This window comes from Eumetopias jubatus, unplaced genomic scaffold (assembly GCF_037043125.1).
Source record: "Eumetopias jubatus isolate StellerSeaLion01/CBP00866 unplaced genomic scaffold, mEumJub1_p1.0 scaffold_3, whole genome shotgun sequence".
Lineage (NCBI taxonomy): Eukaryota > Metazoa > Chordata > Mammalia > Carnivora > Otariidae > Eumetopias > Eumetopias jubatus.
Genome location: NW_028274809.1, coordinates 189371680 through 189393818, shown reverse-complemented (window position 1 = coordinate 189393818; position 22139 = coordinate 189371680). Strand labels below are relative to the sequence as shown.

Here is a 22139-nt window from a genome sequence, read left to right as displayed (position 1 = left end):
GGGATGGGGGGTAGACATGTGCACTGCATCCATGGATAGGAGCAAAATCTTATGATCCCACTGATGATCACCGAGACGAAAGCAGCTAGAACACACACTGTATTTGCTTATTTTTGAATTGGTAATACGTGCACATGCACAATGTTTAAAAGATACTAAGGAGTGGAAATGAAGCCAAGTCCTTCCCCACTCCACCTGGCAACACAGTTGTCAGCTAGAAATGTATCATTATCCAACCAGTTCCAAATCGATGGCATTTAGGTAATTTCTAATCTCTTACTAAATCCAGTTTGGCAAGGGCTGTTTTTGGTGCTGTATCATTTCCTACACTTGTGATGTTATCTGTGGGGTAAATGCTGCACCAAGAGGTGGAGGTGGGCTTGCTGGGTCAGTGTTTGGAAGAAACTCACCGTGTGGCCCATTCAGGGCAAGGATCATCCCTTTCTCAAAGTCCTGATGCCCTTAGATGGTCCCTAAGCTCCTGCACCAGGTTAGATCCATCCCCTGTGGCCCACTTGCCCTGCCAGGCCTGCCCGCCCCCATACCTTCACCTGGCTAACCCTTTGCATCTGTCATTCTCCTAGGAGGCCCCTGACACCCTGAGTTTGGACTGTGCCCCTGTCTTGTAACCCCGCTGTGCTGGAGGGCACTTCCTCATGCAGGACCGGCCCATCCTCCCCGCCTCACAGTGAACTGGATGGGGCCAGAACTTAACGTTGCTTCTGACCGTGTCTCCAGGGCCCACAAAAGTGCCTGACACAGTGATCAGTAGGCAACTACCTAATGGATGAATTAATGGGTAACAGCCCAAGGGGGTCTGTGGTGGTCCCCGTTGTAAGCAAGGAGAGTCCCTCCGAGGTGGGGAAGTGCCTCAGGAAGGCAGGGTGGTGTGAGGAATGTCCTGAGAGCGTGCAGGTGTCTTCTGCCTGTATCCCTCTGCCCGTGACATCACGGGGACGCACACAAAAAGGGAACTGACAGTTGGTGCACTTTAACAAAATGTTCCCCCTGTGGAGACAAGAGAAAGTCAGCATTTCACTTTAAAGCAATCTGTTCCTTCATTTTCCATCCCCGCCATATGCATTATGAAGACTCGTGCTGAATGGAGTTCAGACCATCATCCCGCACCTTGCTTACTCAGCACAGCCTGGAGCACTGAGACTTTACAAAAGCCTAGTAAATGCTGTGATATCTCACCTTATGGGATTTACATTTTAAATGCCACCCCCCCCATCAAACTGAGTGTCATAATTCTGTCCCCGGCCCCCTAAATTCATAGGTTAATGTCCTAATCACCTAGTGCCTCAGAATGTGACCTTATTTGAAAGTAGGGTCCTTATGGAAGTAATCACGTTAAAATAAGGTCATTAGCCTGGGCCCTCATCCAATATTGATTAATGTATGCATTAGTTTGCTAGGACTGCCAAGACAAAATGCCACTGACAGGGTGATTAAAACAACAGAAATTAACTTCTTTACAGTCCTGGAGGCTGGAGTCCAAAATCAAAGGACTGGCAGGTTTGGTTTCTCCCAAGGTCTCCTGTTTGTCCGTTTTCTTGTGGTGTCTTCACATTGTCTTCCCTTCGTATGTGCTCCTGGTGCCTCCCTCTGTGTCCAAATGTCCTCTTTCTCTAAGGATATCGGTCAGATCAGATTAGGAGCCCCCCCCCATACCTCATTTTAAAATAATCACCCCTTTAAAGAGCCTATCTCCAAATATGACCACATTTTGTGGTACTGGAAATTAGGGCTTAACATATAATTTTAGGGGACAGAGCTGTCCCATAAGAGCAGGCTCATAAAATAGGGAAATTTGGACACATAGAGAGAAGACGCTGTGAAGAGGCACAGGGAGAAGACAGTCATCTGCAAACCAACCAGCCAACACCCTGACCTTGGACCCCTGGCACCCAGAACCAGGAGACCAGACATCCCTGTTGTTCAAGGCCCCCTCTGTGGCACTGTGTCATGGCAGTTCCAAGCAATGACTAGCAATTTTGGAGTAAAACAGATACATTCAATATTGTTTGTTCAAGAATAGAATAATGTCTAAGTCTTATATGAAGACAAATTTTGCGTACTTCAAAAGTTCTGGAGGATTAGAGGAGAGGAAGCAATAAAAAGGAATTATAAAGGCAATGAGAGAGCTCAGCAGAGAGGATTTAGAGGGTAATACTTATGTAGGGAGAGTAATAATGAAGAAGAGAGAGTATTAACCATTACAGATCATTTTTAATTGTAAGATAAAATTATTTTAGTAAATTTCATGAATCTCCTTTTGAGGGAGTTTAGAAGCACAATCAGTTTGCAAGGCTGTCGAGTGTTCTGTGTCCACATTTTCATGGTCCAACAATTAGAAGATTTTAAAGTCTGAATCTGAAATCTGTGGTTCTCAGGAAACTGCTGTTAGAGCATTTTGGTTTTGGAAAAGTCTAGCCACTCTCTGTACTTCCTGTTCAGTATTGCTGTGAACCTAAAACTCCTCTAAAAATATTAAGTCTATTGTAAATGGGGGGGGGAACTCTAGCCAAATAAACTTTCCATCTCTAGATAAGTTGTCTTCCATTTGGAAATGTCATTGTTCTAATCACTTCTAACCTACTTTTGTAGCGGATGGAAATATAACATATAACAGTTGTACTAAATTTGTGGACAGCTTTTGAATTCTAAATCTTAATCCTTTCAAAAAGAATGGTTTACATCTATGTTCATTGATGATATTCTTTCCAAAAAGAGATAACTTTTGAAAGCTTGGAGAAACTGCCATCAGGGAAAAGCATTGAATGTATTGAAAAATCATGAGCTCCATCAAGTAGCACAAACAGAAACAAACGTGAGCATGTAACTAGGGGACTCCTTTTGTGAAATTGTGAAGTCTCTGGCTAAAAGGACCCTGGCTGTCACCCAGCTCCATGGTGTGTCTCATGCTGGCTCCGAGGACAGTTCCCTGGACTGAGGGAGAACTGAAGTGTCACTAGGAACCAGTCCAGTGATCACTCAGAAATGTCTGCAGGGTGAAGAAGCAGGCAGGGCCTTGCCTGACTCATATTTGTCCAACACAATAGCTCAATGGTTAAATCTGGCAGATAAGAACACTGAAGAGTAGGGAAATTAGGACGCCTTCCCAAGTTTCCATGGAAGCCAGTGGGAGAAACCACAAGAAAAGCCACAGAAGCCACGGCATCTGACTTCCTGCCCAGCACAGCACCTGCTCTTGCTCACTGGTCCTTTTCACCAGGCCTTTACTTTGTACTACCATAGCTGACCTTCTCTTCACTGTGACTTTCTTACCACACACTTGACTACAGAAGGTCATGAGCTCTTCTGGCTTTTATTGTAAAATGCCTGCTATGCTAGAGAGAAATGTCCAAGCTTAAATGTGGTAAAAGTATTTAAAATCATATTCTTGGGGCGCCTGGGTGGCTCAGTTGGTTAGGTATCTGACTCTTGGTTTTGGCTCAGGTCATGATCTCAGCATCCTGAGATCACACTGGGCATGAAGCCTGCTTAAGATTCTCTCTCCCTCTCCCTCTGTGCCTCCCCCAACCCATCTCTCAAATAAATAAATAAATCTTTTAAAAAATTATATTCTTTCTCCTCCATATTTTACCTCTTGAAAAGCATGTTCTATGTCCTTTCCTCCTAAGTATTTTTTTTTTTTGCATTTTCACACATTCAACAAAAATTTCTAAGGATCCATTGCATGAATTTTCTATTGCTGCCCTAACAAACTGTCACTAACATAGTGTTTAGAGGCTTAAAACAACACAAATATGTTATCTTACAGTTGTGGACACAGATCTCACCAGGCTAAAATCAAGATGTCTGAAGGCTGTGTTCCTTCTAGAGGCTTGAGAAGAAGATCTGGATTCCTGATCATTCTGATTGTTGGCAGAATTCATTCCCTTGCTGTTGTCGGACCAAGGTCCCCTTTTCGTGCTGGCTGTGTGCTAGGAGAGCTCCCAGCTTCTAGAAGCCACCCACATCCCTTGGTTTGTGGTTCCCCATCTCCATGTCCAGAGTCAGCAACAGTGGAGAAGGTTCACCCATCACATCTCTCTTACCCATGATTTAGACTCTTTCTTTCCATTTTAAGAGTGCATGTGATTAGATTAGTCTCACTTGGATAATCTCCCTATTGGAAGGTCGGCTAATGAGCAACCTTAATTCCATCTGCATCCCTAATTCCTTTTTACCATCTAACCAGATAGTCACAGGTTCTGGGATTCAGATGCGGACATCTCTGGGGCGGGGGGGGCATCATTTCGCATATGTCTATTATCAAGCATTGTGCCAGACGCTGGTGGTAGATTAATCGATGTGGTTCCTAACCTAAGAAACACATGTTCATTTGTAGAAGTGAACAAATTACGGAGAAGCTGGACTGGCGTTATTACATGTAAAATACGAACTGAGCACAGAGGAGGAAGGGCACAATTCACTGTATCTCCATAACTTTTCTTGGAAGTAAATATGGAGAGAGTATTATCATCACAAATGCACAGACATGAGAAGGGGCTATAGGAAAACTAGATTCCCCCGGGTTTAAACAGGTTATTTCCCAAGCAAAGATAAAATCCATGAGGAAGATTTAATTCACTGCTTTTCAATTCTTTCGATACCAATATTAGCACTTTTTTACATTGGTTCTTTTTATTTCTCCTTCTATTGCCTCCTAGCATCTACTTTTAATTTAATACATAATCTTTTCTTTTTTCCTTCCTTTCTTTCTGTCGTCAGCCATGCACATTCTCCTTTTCCTGCATCTGTTTCTTGCATGAAACAGAATTTTTAAGAATGCTGTCTTACCCACATGGGATAGGCTGGCTGACGAATCAAACAGCACAGATGTCAAGTGGAGGGGACCCAGGGAGCGCACCTTCTCCACACAGCAGTTTATATTGTCTTGCCTCTGAGAGACATTTACTTCACAACGCATTACTACTAGTCTTCCTATCTTCCCAGCTTAGTAGGTCTTCTACCAAACCCATATTCTCAGTCTCTCAAATAAGAGTTATAACTGAGTGTTAAATCCTGTTATTTTTCAAAAAGAAGAAGAAGGGGAAAGGGAAGGGGAAGAAGAAGAAAGCAAAGGGAAAGAGGAGGAAGAAGAAGAGGAAGAAGAAGGAGAAGAAGAAGAAGAAGAAGAAGAAGAAGAAGAAGAAGAAGAAGAAGAAGAAGAAGAAGAAGAAGAAGAGTTGTTATTATTATTTCCCAGTGTTTCATCTCTATCACCTTAAACTCATTCTTTGGCGAATTGGCAACCATTGTCAGGCTCCTTTGCATTCTGTTAAAACTTGGGTTTTTTTTTTCAGTGATGGACGTAAGCCAATAACCCCAGAGGGCGACAATCAGAAAGCAAAACAGAAATAATTCAAGATGTCATTGGATGAAATGAATCATGATTATGCCGCTCTACCTGGCATTGTAACTAAGGAAATAAACAATTAATGGGCTGCAGCCTGAGACATTCCCTTTGGCAACTGACATGCCAGAATCTCACTCAGTGGAAAATATGTGTGAATATAAGATATAACTTTATTTTTCATGGAAGTGTGCCTTCTAACCATGAGTGATATCGTCTTCAAATGGACCTACACTCCGTCCACCAAATCCCACCTGCCTGCCACCGATGTGATTGCTTCCAATGTTTCTGTAATTCCTTTTTGAAAATTGTTATCTTATATGACTGTATTTTCCTTTGAATGCCCTACTTTACATGTTGAAACTACAGGAAGTCAGTTCAATTCAAATCAGACAAATAAAGGTGGACAATAGTTCCAGTTAATATTCTTTTTGTTAAATTTAATATTGACTCTAAAGTACTGAGACCGATTTTCTCCTCTGGTCCACAAGCTGGCCTCATATATTTGCTTTTTTTTTTTAGAGTCAGAGCATTACCAATTTAAGTTTTGGCATTTGTTTTGAGTAAAGACATTTTGACTGAAGTCACAACTGTTTTTCTTCACATGTAATGTTTCAAAAACTGGTACATGAAATTAGGAAAATAATTTTCCCCTCGCTCATTGAAAAGAAAGCCTATTTTTCAAGTCAGAGTCTACTTATGAAGTGTTTCCCTGCCTTGAAGCCATTAATGTTTGTCTGCACATGCATGAGTGTAAGCAGACATTGAGATAGTTCTGTATGTGCTCTGTGATTACAGAGAAAGTCTGGTTTTCTTTTTAGAAAGAAAAGCAGGAAATGTTGTTCGTATTCTAAAAACATTGACCGATCAAAGCATTAGCAAAACTGTCTCTTCAATTACAACTCCTGGTTTGAGACACCACAGCCACAGAATTATTTATATAGTTTCCTGTTTGCAAAGATATTTCCTTTGCAGACTCATAGTTACCAAGGATTTCCAAATTAAAAAAGGACTGTGGGATATACACTAAACAAAGACACTGATTTATAATCAGTGAGCCCACCGTGCCATGTCACAGAAAAAATAACAAAAATAAATAGAAACAGAGCATAATAGGTCATGTTCTTAACAAGGACCATACAGTTTTCTGCATGGGGCTTCTTGGGCAATGCTGCTGAACTAGCTAGTGCTGAGCACGAAGTCACAGAAACATCTATGAGAAAGAGCCAACGTTTTCACATCCTCCTGGGATGTGAAGTCGTATGACACACTTACACAAATTTCTCGGAATTTCTGAAATGCACTTCGTGAAGTTCCTCCAACACTCTTCCCATCTGTGAGAGCAGTCGGACCCCAGAAGCATCTCGCAGCGGGGTTGGTTCATAACAAAGAAAGAGAAGGAGTTGAGATTTTTTATTCCTTTCTCTGCTGACTCTTGTAAGCTCTGCTTGAGCCCCTGGTACTTGGTAGCTTATTAGAATAAAGAAGCCGAGATGCCCTTCAACAGACGAATGGATCAAGAAGATGTGGTCCACAGATACAATGGAATATCACTCAGCCGTCAGAAAGGATGGATACCCAACTTTTACATCCACATGGATGGGACTGGAGGAGGTGATGCTCAGTGAAATAAGTCAAGCAGAGAAAGTCAATTATCATATGGTTTCACTTATTTGTGGAACATAAGGAACAGCACGGAGGACATTAGGAGAAGGAAGGGAAAAATGAAGGGGGGGGAATCGGAGGGAGAGACGAACCACGAGAGACTGCGGGCTCTGAGAAACAAACGGTTCTAGAGGGGAGGGGGGGGATGGGTTAGCCCGGTGATGGGTATTAAGGAGGGCACGTACTGCACGGAGCACCGGGTGTTATACGAAAACAATGGATCGTGGATCACCACATCAAAAATTAATGATGTATTATATGGTGACTAACATAACATAATAAAATTTAAAAAAATAAAAAATAAAGAAGAGGAACTTGAGTCTTCCTGTCCCAACAGTACCCACGGCCCTGAGCCCTGCCTTGTTTTGATGCTTTGTGGAGACCCCATAGCGTGCTGACTTCTCCAGGAATCTGTATGGCTCTCCTCCACCGCATCCACTAAAGTTTCCTTCAAGGCTGCCAGCAAAGGATTCATTAGGGAAGGGGTGGAAAATTAAAATGATACATTTGGTGAGAATGTATCTTCTTTGTCCATTACTTTTTTCTTTCTTGTCTATTTTCTTAGAATAAATTTTAAATTAGAATGTCACCATAACCATTTTCAGGAAAATAACAATGTGAAATGTGATATTTAACAGCGTGTGTTAGATTTCTGTTTAGATTTTATTCCCTCCGGCTGCAGACAGTCTTTGTTTTTCTAGCACAGTCCTGGAAAACTTTAGGACCCATTATGAAGACATTTCAAATGCCCGATTTATTTCTTGACTCAGCTGATGGCTTTAATGAATGAGTGAATTCTCTGTAGAACATCTCTGCCATTTTAATGTGGGCTTTTGATTTTCATTTCATTTAGCATCATTTTCAGTTTTTAGAGCAATTTATATTCTAGCTAATGCACAGTTAGCTTTCAACTCTGAATGGCCTTTATATAACCAGGTATTTGTGCTTTTTCATCTAATATACTCATCTTACCGAAACATTCTCTTACAACTCATGGTGCATTATCCCTTGATTCCTTCCCCTCGTCAAACAAATACGTATTGTTCTTGGGGGGATAAACAGCCTGTTAGGTGTTTAGAGCTCCAGGATGGTGAAGGAGTGATCCTTACTCTCAAGAATGTCAACTAGATGAAAAGTAATACAATGCTATTAATATTAGATGCAAGGCCACGCTAACATTTGCTCATCATACTGATCTGATACAGTATGATACAGCAGATACTACTGCTCCCCTCAAAAAAACTATTCAAGTGAATACCTTAATTACCTAAAATTTGCTCTTGCTTTAAAAAGATACTAAAAAGATAATAAAAATTATTAATATACAGATACTCATAAATCTGATTCTAATTCTTTTCTGTAGAGGGTCATTGTGATTTGGTCAGTATGAGTTCTAAATTTCTTAGCTTGACCTCTCATTTTATATTGTTTTACCAGCCTAATTATAAAAGAACCCTAGAAAACTAGCAAATTCTCAAGAGATGACTTATTTTAGTATTTTTATCTTAAAAAATGTAGACACAATTTGGATACCAGTGCTGATTTTATAGTTTTTGTAGGTTATTTCTGAATAAATCCTACATTGCATTCATGTGAAATCACTATTCTAGCCAATATAAAATGAAGAGATACTAAAATTGAGACACTATGTTCTGTGACACTAAGGATTTACATGGTGGTGAAAAATTATCTTGGTAATGAGTAAACCATTGCATTGCAAACCATGGGTGTGACTTCTGGTCTAAGCTGACAGACTGAAGCCAAAATTTTACTTCCCATCTGTCTCTAAATCTCATCGAAATTGAAATAAAAACTACAAAATGAAATATATTCATAGGAGCGGTAAAACCATTTTGTTTTGTTTTGTTTAGAAAGTGGGACACTATTAAAATGGACACTTGCACGTTTTCTTCTCTAGAAGGAAAAAAGCAGTTGTAAGACTTTCCAAGACAGTCAGAATTGGCGGAGCACTGAGAGCCCACAGCAGGGAAGGGCACGGTTCTTCCAGCAAGACCCTCTGCTGATCATGGCTTGTTCTGAGGATGTGCCAGGATCAGGAGAACACGGAGACCAGAAGTGCTCTGATGGAGTGAAGGCTCTCAGCAGACCCTGAGCCAACTGGTTATCGCATTCCTCCACACACAGTGGTGGTGTTCGCCCACAAAACCCAAGGATCTGCCTTGTGATGACATTGAATGAGCTCCCGAGAGGAGTGTGAGGAAGCCTTTTCAGCAGTGCCTTTGGGAGTGGTGGGAAAGGGAGCCTCAGCCTTCCTTTTCATCCCCGTTCACTCACCCAAGGAAAATGCTGCCCCGTAGAGAGACCTGCAAACCGAAGGCAATGAGAGATAGAAACATTATATGGAAGGGCTGGGATCCACCCAGTATAAGCTTTTTGGAGAAAACAAAACAAAACAAAGCCAAACAAAAAAGGATACAAAGTGAGAGTGGGGGAGGGATGGGTTATCAAAGCAATGCGCAAAGGACTTTCTCCAGAGTGGAAGAAAAATGTGGTTTCAGATGGAAGGAGCTCAGCAGAAGAAGCCATGAAGAAACCACGGGCAAACATATCCTCTTGAGATTTCAGAATACAACAGATACATGCAATATCCAAAAAGGCATCATTGAGGATAGCAAGCCTCTCATGAAACGAGAGGAATGTTGACATCAGTGTGGAGGCAGGATTTGGGCCTCCTTGGTCTTCTCCCCCGATGGTATGCCTGTGGGCACATGACATTACAAGGCAGAAAGCATGCTACATGTGGAATTAAGATCGCTAACTAGCTCATCTTAAAATAGGAAGACTGTCCTGGATTATCCAGGTGGGCCCAATGTCATCCCAGAAGAGAGAAGTGCGGGCCAGAAAGATGAGTCAGGAGGATCAGAGAAATGGAAGGTGGAAAGGACTCATCCCCACTGTTGCTAGATTTTGTGACAGGGAAAGGGGCCACCAGCCAGGGATGCAGGTGGCCTCTAGAAGCAGAATCTCCAGTCAAGAGCCAGCAAGAAAACAGGGATCGCAGTCTTACAACCACAGGAGAGTGAATTTTGCTAACGCCCCGAATCAGCCTAGATAGTCAAGGCCAACACCTTGATTTCAGCCTCACGAAACCCCGAGTGGGGAACCCGGTCAAACCAGCCCAGGTTTCTGATCCACAGAACTGGGATGTGATAAATGGATGCCATTTTAAGCCACTGTATCTGTGACAATTTTTTACAGTAGCAATAGAAAGCCAACGCACATCTTGGTATTGGGAGTCTGGGGCTGTGCAACCAACCAGGAAACGTGGCTGTGGCCTTGGAACCAGACAGTGGGGAAAGCTGGGAGAAGTTTGAATGGTGATAACGAAAATCCCAGATTGCCTTGAACAGGATGTTGGTAGAAGTGTGGCATTAAAGACCACCAGCCAGGGCTCAGAGGGAAATGAGGGGGGTGTTAATGGAAACTAGGAACATGTTATGTGGTATCGGGAAGCCTAGCAGAACTGGGTCCTGCAGAAGCATGGAAGACAGAGATTGTAAGCAATGGAGTTGGCTCTACAGCTGAAGAGATTTCCCAGCAAAGTGTTTCAGATATAGCCTTTTCTTGCTGTTTATAATAAAATGCAAGAGAGAGATAAATTAAGGGAACTGTTAAACAATATAAATCCAGGATTTGATGATTTGGGAAAAATCTCTATGTTCCAAGATGGCGAAAGATTAAAAAAATGTCCTGTCAGGAAAGTATGCTCTAGAGAAAGCAGAACAGAACAGAAGGTGTGGTGACACAACCAGGGCCAATACCTCAGAAAGTCTGAATGGTCCGAGCATGAAGTTACACAAAGGCTCTCTGAAGAGGTGACAGGTGTGACTCATAGAGTCTCTCAGCCACCTGAGAAGTGGCCAAAAACAGCGAAGGGATTATCTAGGAAAGATCTGTGGAGGCACTCCTTGTCTGAGGGAGCGAATCCTTGGGACACAGGCAAGAGTTTCACACAGTTCTTGAGAGTTAATATCAGCAAAAACACCACCAGCTTGGGCTGGCAGGGACAGAGGCAGGATGGAAAGAATAAAGGGTGCTGGACACCCCCAGACATGCTAATGAAAGCTCTCAGCTGTTAACACGTGCTGCTCATCATGAAAGAGGAAGGATGAGTCAGAGGGCAGAGCTCTGAGCCCCGAGGGGAAGCTGAGAACCACACAGGATAATTCCCAAGCCCGGAAACCGCATGGAGTTTGTGCAGGACTTCAAAACTGATTTGGACTGATGATGTTTTCTCCTTCCATCGTCTTCCTTTTTGAAGCTTAGCGTCTGTAAGTCCCAGCCTGTGCCTAACTCACCATTGGAGGCTGGGAGCAGATAACTTGCTTTCTACAATCTCCACAGATGGAGAGGAATTTTGTCCCAGGATGGACTTTGCCCAGAGTCCCATCCATACCTAATTTAGGTGATTTGGGTCGGGAGATTTGGGGATTTGGAACTAAGATTTAGAGATTTCCACACTTTGAGTTGATGCTGCATTGGGTGGAGACATTTGGAATCTTGGGATGTGATTCACATGTGGCATGGATGTGAATCTTCAGAAGCCAGAGGGCAGAGTGGTAGGCTGAATAATGCTCCCCTAAAAAAAAAAAAAAAAAAAGATGCCCATGACCTAATCCTCAGAGCCTGTGAACGCATTGCATGGCAAAAGAGATTTTGCAGGTAGGATTGAGGTTGTGGACCTTGGGGGGAAGATCATCCTGGATCATCTGGGTGTGCCCATTCTGATCACATGAGCCCCCAAAACCACAGAAGAAGGCAGACAGTCAGCCAGGAACACAGTATGAGAGGCAGGAGAGATGACACAAAAGGAGAGGTCAGAGAGAATGAGAGGACTCCACGAGCCATCGCTGGCTTTGAAGGTGGAGAAAGGGGCTGTTAGCCAAGAAGTGGGGACGGACACCTTCTGGATGCTGAGAGTTACCCTGCCAACAGTGTGTGAGGACAGCAGGACCCCAGTTCTACACACAGAGAGAACCAAATTCTGCCAACACACCGAATGGGCTTAGAAGTGAATTCTCCCTGAGAATCTCCGGAAAGGAACTCAGCCCTACCAAAAACTTGATTTTGGTTTGTGAACCCAAGCCAGAGGAACCCGTCAGCCCTGCTAGACTTCTGAACCACACAGGTGTGAGCAGCTAAGTGAGCTGGCTAGTTTCACAGTTGGAATGTGTGGTGAGCTCTTACTCCATCAACAGGAAACATGTACAACTAGAACTTTCCCCACAGCACTGGACCCTGAGACACAGCTGATGGATGCCTCCAAAGTTATTAGAACCAAAGAGATTGTGAACTAGGACATATACCTGACAAACTGTCTTTCAAATGTGAGAATGAAGTTTATTTGTTTAAATTAAATATGTATACTCTTGAAAGTTTACCTTCCACACATCCCATCTGGAACATAACTTGAAGTTTTACTCTACTGAAACAAGAGTAGTCTAAGAGGGTACTGTAGGATCTCACAGTAGTGGTATAGTGAAAAATCAAGCATAAGATAATATCTGTGCAACAAAAATATATTAGAACATTGAAACTGGAATGATTATGAGACTGGATGCATCAGTGATACAGGGAAGAAGGGAAAACATTTTTTCTGATTCTATGAAAAATGCAAGACAATGAGAACCTCGAGAAAAGTGTACAAGAGACTCATGGGTCACAAAGAAAGCTATCTAAAATTTTCATGATTTTTATAAATTGATGAAGCATTAAAAGTGAGAATCCGTCTTGCCTAATAATTAAACAATCTTGAATAATATTGTAATGAAATGGGATTAAATGAATTCTCAGGATGTACCTTTTTGTACTTCCAATATTCAAAATTAATATATATAACACAAACACAAAGGAAAATGTAGTTTTAGAAAGAAAACAATGATTGGCCACATTTAGGGATCAGTGGGGGCGGAGAGAACTGTAATGGGTTCCTTAGTGGGTCTAAAATCACTGGATTAAGAAATAGATGAAAGAATTTGTTGTATAGAGCCATGAATATAAACACTCCCACACAAAAGCAAACAAAAAGAAGAAATAATCCATCAAAAGTGTTTATCTTTGGAGAAGAGGATTAGGTTTGAAGAGAAAGGTAATTGTTCGCTTTCCATTTTATACTTTTGATGTTGTTTGAACATTTTTATGTCCATACTCATGTAATAATTTTCTCATTGCCATTATTGCCTGTTTATTTTCAAAATATTTACTTTTTATTATAAAATGCATTCCAGTTAAACTCACCTAGGTGGGTATTAGTAAAAGGTTATCATGCCGTCTTATCCTTAGTACCTTTAACAATTGCTATTAAAGGGAAAAAAGGAGCAGACAGTCAGTGACAAAGTAAAGAGAAGCATCTGACTGTCTTACTTCTGACTCCAGTGAAATAACTAAGGGGTCATGGAAACTCTAGGTCCTCAGAAAGGGGCCATCCACGTGCAAGAAACTGAGCCATTATCAGAAAGGGGCCATCCACGTGCAAGAAACTGAGCCATTTCCTCAAAAGGAAGAGAAATCAGATTCGAGCACACTGAAGACTTCCTTGCAATTCTTCCCCTTGCAGGGGCAAGGTCCAAGGAGGAGATCAACAATGTAGAAATGATGACAGAGAATGTGACTAGTTGAAAACATACAAAACATAAAAGTGAGGAAAGAAACAATCAAAGTAATGACAGGAAATATCTTTCCTGAGCCTCAGGACACTCTCATTGGCAGATTAAAGGATTCTCCCCATCTGGCAAAATTAAAGAAATTGGATTCAGTTCCCAACATTTTTGAAATTTGAGAATGAAGGAAGTATCCTACAAGCTCCGGGGGGAAACTACCACATTTGACCACTGACATTACATGTCTCTCTCAAAAAGAGTGGACGGTTGTCCATGGCTGTGTCTGTTCTGTGGGAATCTCTCTCTAGCCTGTGGCTGATTGGACCGGTGTGGATAAGTGGAACAAGTCACACGGACTTGCCTCTGCGGGATTGTGTCACAACCTGTTGGTATTGAACTGAGAGAACAAAACGATGAAGTCCTGTGTGCGCATATGCACGAAAAGGGAGCCAAGCCTGCCTGCCTAAGGAGGTGTGCAGCAGGAAATTGAGATTACGTTGCTCATCTCCACTAGGTGGAGGGCACATCCCTTACTGATGGTCAGTCTTGTGATTTAGTCTTCGTGTCACCTGGTGTGCCTTGTATTTCATGAAAAAGGCTTGAATTTTTCCAATATTACCCCCACCACCTGTTCTCGTTCTTTTCATTTTTCATATAAATTAGCTCCTGTGAGTTTCTGTTCGTTGCAACCACATAATCCCGGAATAAGATCCATGTAAAGTAATATGCAAATATTATTAATAATTAATAGGAGACAGGATATAAAATATGAGTAATTTGACAATAACTGAGTTTAAAACATCTGATGGTAGCCAACAAATGATAAAGAATAAGGAGTTGAAGGAAACAAAATTTTGTTAATTTCCTTATCAGTGATTCTGATAATTAGACAAGTAAAGGTTCAGCTGTGTGTGGTTTTTTAAAAGCAAAGGTCCAATAGAATTAACAACAGCAAGCATTCAACAAGTCATGAAAAAATAGCATTTAAATATGCTCACAAAGAAAAAGATGGAAAACAAAGGGAGTGGTAAAGAAACATTTTTAAATGTTTGGAAATGCTATTATATGATGATAAAGGTAAGATCAAACACTACAGTTCTGACAATAAATGTAAATGGATTAAACTCTCCTTTTTGATCATTGTGAAATGCTTATATGTAGAACACAGTACAGAGAAAATATAGAGACCAGAGAATTAAAACAATGGACAAAGATATATCAGATGACTGTGCTAATATGCATGGAGTTTACATTAATACCAGACAAAATATGTTCAAAACCACAACAGGAACAAAAACAACAGAACTTCACTGAAAAAAAAAAGTATATATATATGTACTTTGTAAGAACAAAGAGTATCATGTTTTCTTGATTAATAGTAAAGGTTTAGTGAAAAATGTGAAGATTTATTATTTTTCTGTACCTACTGACTTAATAGCCAAATGTATAAAACAGAATCATCAGAAACAGTTGTAGAAGATATATTTCTCAGTTGATGACATTCTGAATAGAAAAAATATATAAACATAAAGACTAAGCATTGTTACCAGTGTTAATATTTGCAAAAAATAATAATAATTTTACATAACACAAAGAAAAACCACAAAGAAAACAATTAGAGAAAATCAACTTTTTAAAGGCCACATTCATGAAACTAAGGTAACTAAAACTTGAAATTAGTGACTAAAATAGTTTTGAAAATGTATCAGTGACATTTTTTAAAAGCCATGAAACTCCTTTAAGTCATTTAGATATAAAATGAAACATATATTACAATTACAGAATATGCAAAATCACTGCATATTAAAACATAAGAGAGTTGGCTGAATCATTCTCAGATGGAAATTTAGAGCAATAACTAATTTATTAAGAAAAAACATGAATTTAAATGAGTAAAGTTGCATTCAATTCAGTATAGTTAGAAGGTGAATAGTAGAAAATTAAACAAAAGATAAGATGATTAAGAAATTGATGCATTAACAAACAGAACATATCAATGTCAGAACATATCAATGTTCAAGAGCTGATTCCTTGATAATGCAAAAGAAAGTATGCAAAAAAATCTTGCAAGACAAAAAAAAGATGAAATGACGTATTAACAGTGAAGGAGAGGATTAGAAAACTGGTCTTCAAATATGTATAACTCTACGTGAATTAATGTCAAACTCTCAATAAAAAGGCTATTTTTAGATAAATATGAATGATCAAACCTGACACAAAACAACCTTGACAGATTAAGAGCCATGAAAGAAACTATAAAATTATGCAGATTACCCTAAAGAAAGAGCTTGTATCCAGAAAGTTTTATGGATTCCACGCCATATAAAATATTCTAGTTACTAAAACACGATAATAATGTATATAGACTATACATTTATATTATATGTATATTACATATATAATCTCACTTAGTAATATACACACAACATTTAAAGTTAATACTACCAAATCAAATAAAGAATAATGTTGTAAAGTACAGTCACACATGCTGAATAGAATTTTCCATGTGAAATCTAGAAATTACATGCACACTCTCTGTGTATATATATGTGTCTGTATTAATAAAAAAGTTGGGGAAACAAATTCCAGCAGTTTCTTCTTGTTTCTCTTTTCATCCTAATGAAGTCAGACTTGGGGTGATTCCCCCCCTTCTTTTTATTTTACTGTTTTTTAAACTTTTGCATTCAGAAAAATATTAAGTATATCACTCGTTCATATATCTGAAAAAATTGGTCTCATATTTGATAGTAAAAGGTAAATCACTGAGATAATGAAGGATTATATTTCCTGTGGTTATTTTAAATATTTCCTTAGAATATTTGGCTTTCCTGTACTTAAGATAATATTTATTATGACCATACTAGTGTAATTGTTCTGAGCTATGAAAAATGAGGTTTTTCCATGAGTGGCTCATATGAATAGAAAACAGAAAAAGAAGTTGAATTGGATGTTCTTTAAAGTCTTTCCTCATAATAAATTCTGATTCCGCTATTTATCCCAAGTTACAATAGGAATAATAATTATTATGTGAGATTTTACTATCTGTCAGGGCCTGTTCTAAGCAACTTATGTGTATTACCTAATTTTCCAGAAAATCTCCATGAGGTTGCACTATAAGATAGAATAATAATTGCCATTATTATTATTCAATGTCAAATGGCAACTAATGATTTATTAGAGATTGCAAATAGAGCATTTTGTAAGCAAAATGTATCAGAACATTTCATTCACTGACAATTTCCTTTTTCCATTTGAAACCCCAATCACTTACATATCTGTGCAAAGAAATGATTGCTTGAGAAATGACTTATTTTCATCTGGAAACAAGTTCTTATAGTCCCTTGAATGGTGTGGAAGAGTTAGCTGCTCTGGGTCGGCTTCCCGGGAAGCGCATCAGTGTGCAGGTGGTTTATCCGGGAAGTGCACCTATTCCTGGGTCAGGAAAGGAGGATTCGGCGGAGGAACAGTATCTGGAGCTGGGATGGCCCTTCACAGATACTCTGATGTTTGGAGGCAGCCGCCCAGGGGCCCAGAGTCAGTTTCTACCTGCCAGCCGCATTCCCAGCTGAGGGTGTGAGTCAGGATGGAACAGAGCAGAACCCGGTAGAGAAAAGGATGGTAATGTTTTCTAGGCAGACCCAACAGAAAAGAAACTGTTTTTAGGCATAAATCTGAAAGAATGGAAGGATGGATAAGGAGACAAGAACCCAAACCTCTTAGAAACTAGAACGAAAACTGGTGCGCAGTAAAGGGTTTGTTGAAACCTTTGCTGACATAGCAGAGGGTAACCAGCAAACCAGATTCACGTCCCAGACCCTCCAAATACAGGGACGGAGGGCAGTCGACACTGTGGAGGAGGCAGCAGCGTGAGCATAGGGTGGAAAGTGGAAATCTGTTCAGAAGTCATCAGATCTCCACAGCCCATGCCCGCCCCTCCAACCGACCTGTTGCTCTCCCTCACCCCAGAGAAAGGCAGCTGCTTATTTCTTTATGCAGGGAGGACTCTTTTTTGGAGATGGCTGGAGAAAGTTGTTGGATTGGGTGCCACCAGGGGGAGGTCAGATGGGAGAACCGAAATGTGGGTTAAATGAATGTGTGCACCCTGGATGCAGACTCCCCCGTCCCCAGCTGTCTTCTCCCATCTGGTTCTCAGAAAACCGGCAGCATAGCCTTTGCCATCCTGGACACATAACGCTCAATGTGTTCGGTGAAATCTGACCAACATAAAGGGAAGAAATGCACAAGTTTCTCCATCTAAACAGTTCCGGCAGATCGCCTTACCCGGCCCCTCACAACATCTGCCTAGGTGTCCAGATTGCAGTGCTTTTTATGATGGGCATTCAATCAAGAACGCACAGCCTTCCCACATAAAAAATAAAAGAGAAACAAACAAAGAAGAAAAAATGGCTTGGAGAAAACAGGGCCCATGCAGGGAGGAAATAAAACATGACAAATAAAAGCACTGCAAATATCTCAGCGATAAAAGGGTAGATTGCAACTGTGAAATGAGAACAGTCAGTTCAAAAAAAAAAAAAAAGAAAGAAAGAAAAACCCAACGTTCAGAGTACATAGAAGAGCTCTCGGAAATTAAAATGTAGAAAAAAACTCAATAAAGTCATTACATGATAAAGCTCACCGAATCCTCCATAAAGTAGAGCAAAGAGATGAAGTGGCATAAAGTAGGAGAGATAAGAGAATTAAAGGATAGGTCCCAGGTGCCCGACAAGTGAAGGTGGCAGTCATGCTCGGAAATCTGAAGGATAAGAATTTCTGAACTAGAATTCCATGCTCAGCCAAACAATTAAATACAAGGTAGAATAAACACATTTTTGGGCATGCAGCGTCTCAGAAATTCGCTCCCACGAGCTTTTCCTTAGGAAGATCCTAGATGCATGGTCCACCAAACCAAGGAAGAATATAGAGGCTATTCCTGAAGAGCAAACCTACGGACAGAAGCCACAAGCATCCCCCACAAGGGCATTCACTGAGGCTGTCGGGCCGGTAGCTGGGCACCAGGCGTCAAAGCAACAGGTCCAGATGGTCAAAGACTCCAGGTGATAAAGCTGATAGAACCCCCTATTCTGCTGAAACAACTGGGAAGTGTTTGGGGTTTGAAGTAGTAAGTACATAGGAAACTGTAAGCTAATGGTTAACTCTAGGAAAACCGGAGCCGTAAGGAACAGAAAACTCAAGTTTACTGCATGTCTAAGTTAAGAATTATTTGTGTAACATCCTAATAAAGGGAGCCTTGTTGAACATACTACCATGCAGGGATGGGGGCGCATATGAGCCGAAAAATGAATATTATCCCCGATAATGTTGCTGTCATGGGTCCCAGGGGGAAGTCTTTCTGGAGACTGCATAAGAAAAGCATAAAACAGGTTATTTATAGAAATGTAGCTAAATATAGAAACAGCGAAAAGAGGTTTAAGTATTTGCCTCTGAAAAGGAAAAAATTGGGGATGGGGGAGGTGGAGGCATTTTTAAAGAAAGAGCTTGTGGAATTATTTGATTACTAATGTATATGCATGTATAACTCTGGAAAATATCTTATTAAAAGGATGGACAAGGGGAAAAGAAGGAGTATGAATTATATCAGTCGAGAAGAGTATATTTATTGGCCTGAATGAACTGCCTTATTCTTTCTGAAACGACTTTAGTTATAAATCAGCAAACTAGCTTCTGAGCGAGTTTGGGAGAGCTTCTTATTTGGGCGAAATCGTTAAATATATTCTCGTTATTATCATTCTAAAATGTTGATCTAAATGATCTATTCTTATAATCTTAACTATAAACTCTCTTCTTTGTAGAATATAATTTTGGAAAACGTATACTTCAATAAATGATTAGTCTACTAGTGAGGTATCATATATGAAAAAAGAAAATATCATACATTAAAAATGTCAGAGCTGCAGACCTCATTAATTCAGTTTTTTTTCCATATTCTATCTAGGAGAAGGTGAAGTTTACCTTTGAATGCCTAAGAAGAAATGAATATTGTAAGCATCATTATAAGGATATCTTGGTCATTTCTTTAAAAGAAACTGAAGATTGCAGTGTATAATATCTTATTTAATAGATTCTCTTTTTTTAAACAAATATATATTGAGCGTATTCATGTAATAAATGCTTATTAAAGATCTATTTTGTTCAAGCGTTCTACTACATATTGGGAACACAAAGCCAAAATACTTCTTGCTTTTAAGGTGACAGGTGAATAAAGAAACTGACCTAAAATTAGCAATTGTGCTGAAAAGGACAGATAACAATTGCTCTATTGAAGAGTTACATAGAATGCACTAGCAGCCCGGGAGAGCGTATAGACTTCATGCAGGGAATTTCAGGGGAGCTGACCTTGAAGCATAGATGAGAGTAAAGTCCATGGGTTGATGGGGAAAATTCCAGGAAGAGAAAGCAGCTTGGGCTGTGGGGAAAGTATCACGTGTTTTGGGAGGATGTCTGGAGCTACTGGTCAAGGAGTCTGAAGAGACAGGAAAAGATTTTTTAGATTGTATTATGTAGGTGGAGGCAAGGAGACACTAGGAATAGCTATTATTATTAACAGTAGCCAAAAATTTTCAAATTGCTTCTCTATGCTAGGCACTGAGCCAAGCTCTTTACATATACAAAATCTTATTTAATCCTTACAACTACTCTATCCTCGCTTTTAAAGTTTCAAGCTTAAGGATAGCATAGTAAAATTTGTGTAGAAACTTTTTTCTAACACTCTTGAGAAAATGTTGCTGTCAAGTAAAAAAAAAAAAAGGATACACAATGGTTTATGTAGCTACTTAACATTATATATAATAGAACAAGAAACAAGATTGGAAAGATAAAGTGTGTTATTCTTTTCACCACTTTGAAAGTTTCTAAAATATCCATTTATCAATTTAAAACTAAGAACAATGTCTCCTTTTTTTTTTAAGATTTTATTTATTTATTCGACAGATAGAGAGACAGCACAAGCAGGCAGAGTGGCAGGCAGAGGGAGAGGGAGAAGCAGGCTCTCCGCCGAGCAGGGAGCCCGATGTGGGACTCAATCCCAGGACCCTGGCATCATGACCTGAGCCGAAGGCAGCCGCTTAACCGACTGAGCCACCCAGGCGCCCCAGAACAATGTCTTCTTGTAGAGGAACGGGGGGTGGGTAGGAGGAGAGGGAAAGAGAAGAGATCTTTTGAGGAGGGAAGAAAAGAGAGAGAGAGTGAGTGAGACAGACATTCATGGGAAGGCAGACCAGCCGGGAGGTTGGAAACAGAACACCAAGAACAGAGAGACTCTTCCCACAATGGTCCAGGCCCAAGACAGATATTCTTCAGTAGAATAGCAAATGGATGAATAAGAGCAATATTTAAAAAATGAATCCAAAGGGAATAGTCCCCCCCTTGGATGTTTAGTGGCTCTGCGCACCCACCAAGAAGGAAAGCAAAGACAGGGTGAGGTTGAGGAGAGGAAGTGATGGGGAGAGGCAGTTCCTAGAGCTATGATGCTGTCATCGGTGGGTTGTTTCACTTAGCACAACTAGTTACTGTTCCTTGATTGTGTTGCCTCAGTTAATCACATTCCTGGTAAAGAAAAAGGATGGTTGTGCAACCGTGGTCACCAAGTTGATCCAAGAACCTCAGGTTCTGCTTTTGGACCTAATGAAACCTTTCATCCTATATTCATGACAACCCAGAACTTCCCCTGGCATGACCTCCGGGAATATAAAGAGAGCACAGTGGGGGACCTAAAAGTACTGGTCTGAGAGCGCAGTTGACTCTGCATCCAGATTGTGTGGCCTTGCCTCCCCCTTACGAAGTTACAAAATGCCTAACTGCTCCTAAGGGGCTGTGGCTCAGAACGTTACAGTAACAGCTTCTCTCTACTGTGCGCTCCTCCCCGCAGCTCCGCCTTGGTTTTAACCGCGCCCCTGTCTTCCTCCCCCAGGGCTCTATGAAACCTTTCTAACCACGGAGGAACCCGAATGCTGTGATATCAGGAGAGAAGAGCGCCCGAGCAAGCCCTCCAGAGGGACGCTGGGGACCAGCAGCCCCTGTCACAGGACATCACTCACAGTGTCATCAGCAGCCAGACTGTGCAACAGCAGACTCAAACTGTGCGTTCTCGTACTGATTCTCCTGCACACAGTGCTCACGGCCTCCGTGGCGCAGAACAGCACGGCGCTGGGCTTGGGGGGCATCCACGCGCTGGAAGAGAGCTCGCCGCGCGACGAGTAGCCCAGGAGGGGGCCCCCCCAGCCCCCGCGCCCGCTGCCTCTCGGACACACACGGGGTGCTCTTACCCTCCCGCCGCTTCCCGCGAGGCCTTTAGGGTAAAACCGAGGAAGATGGGCCTGGATCCAAACGAGGACACAAACACAGCTTTTTATTGACTAAAAGGCTGTAAAGTGACTTAAATTTCTCACACCATTTTATACACTGTGTTTTAATGTTTGGAGGTTTTCTTTGCTTTCCTTTGGTTTGGGTTTATTTGTTCGTTTACTTTTTTG

The 22139-nt window shown here is 40.9% G+C and overlaps 1 protein-coding gene across 1 annotated transcript in view; it reads left to right on the top strand.

The window, feature by feature from the left end:
* Nucleotides 1-21867, top strand: part of NALF1 (NALCN channel auxiliary factor 1) — a 607449-nt gene extending 585582 nt beyond the window's left edge. Inside the window, exon 3 of the mRNA XM_088022221.1 lies at nucleotides 21578-21867. Within this exon, the coding sequence (XP_087878347.1) occupies nucleotides 21578-21867 (290 nt within the window). The remainder of the gene's footprint in view (nucleotides 1-21577) is intronic.
* Nucleotides 21868-22139: the final 272 nt, after the last annotated feature.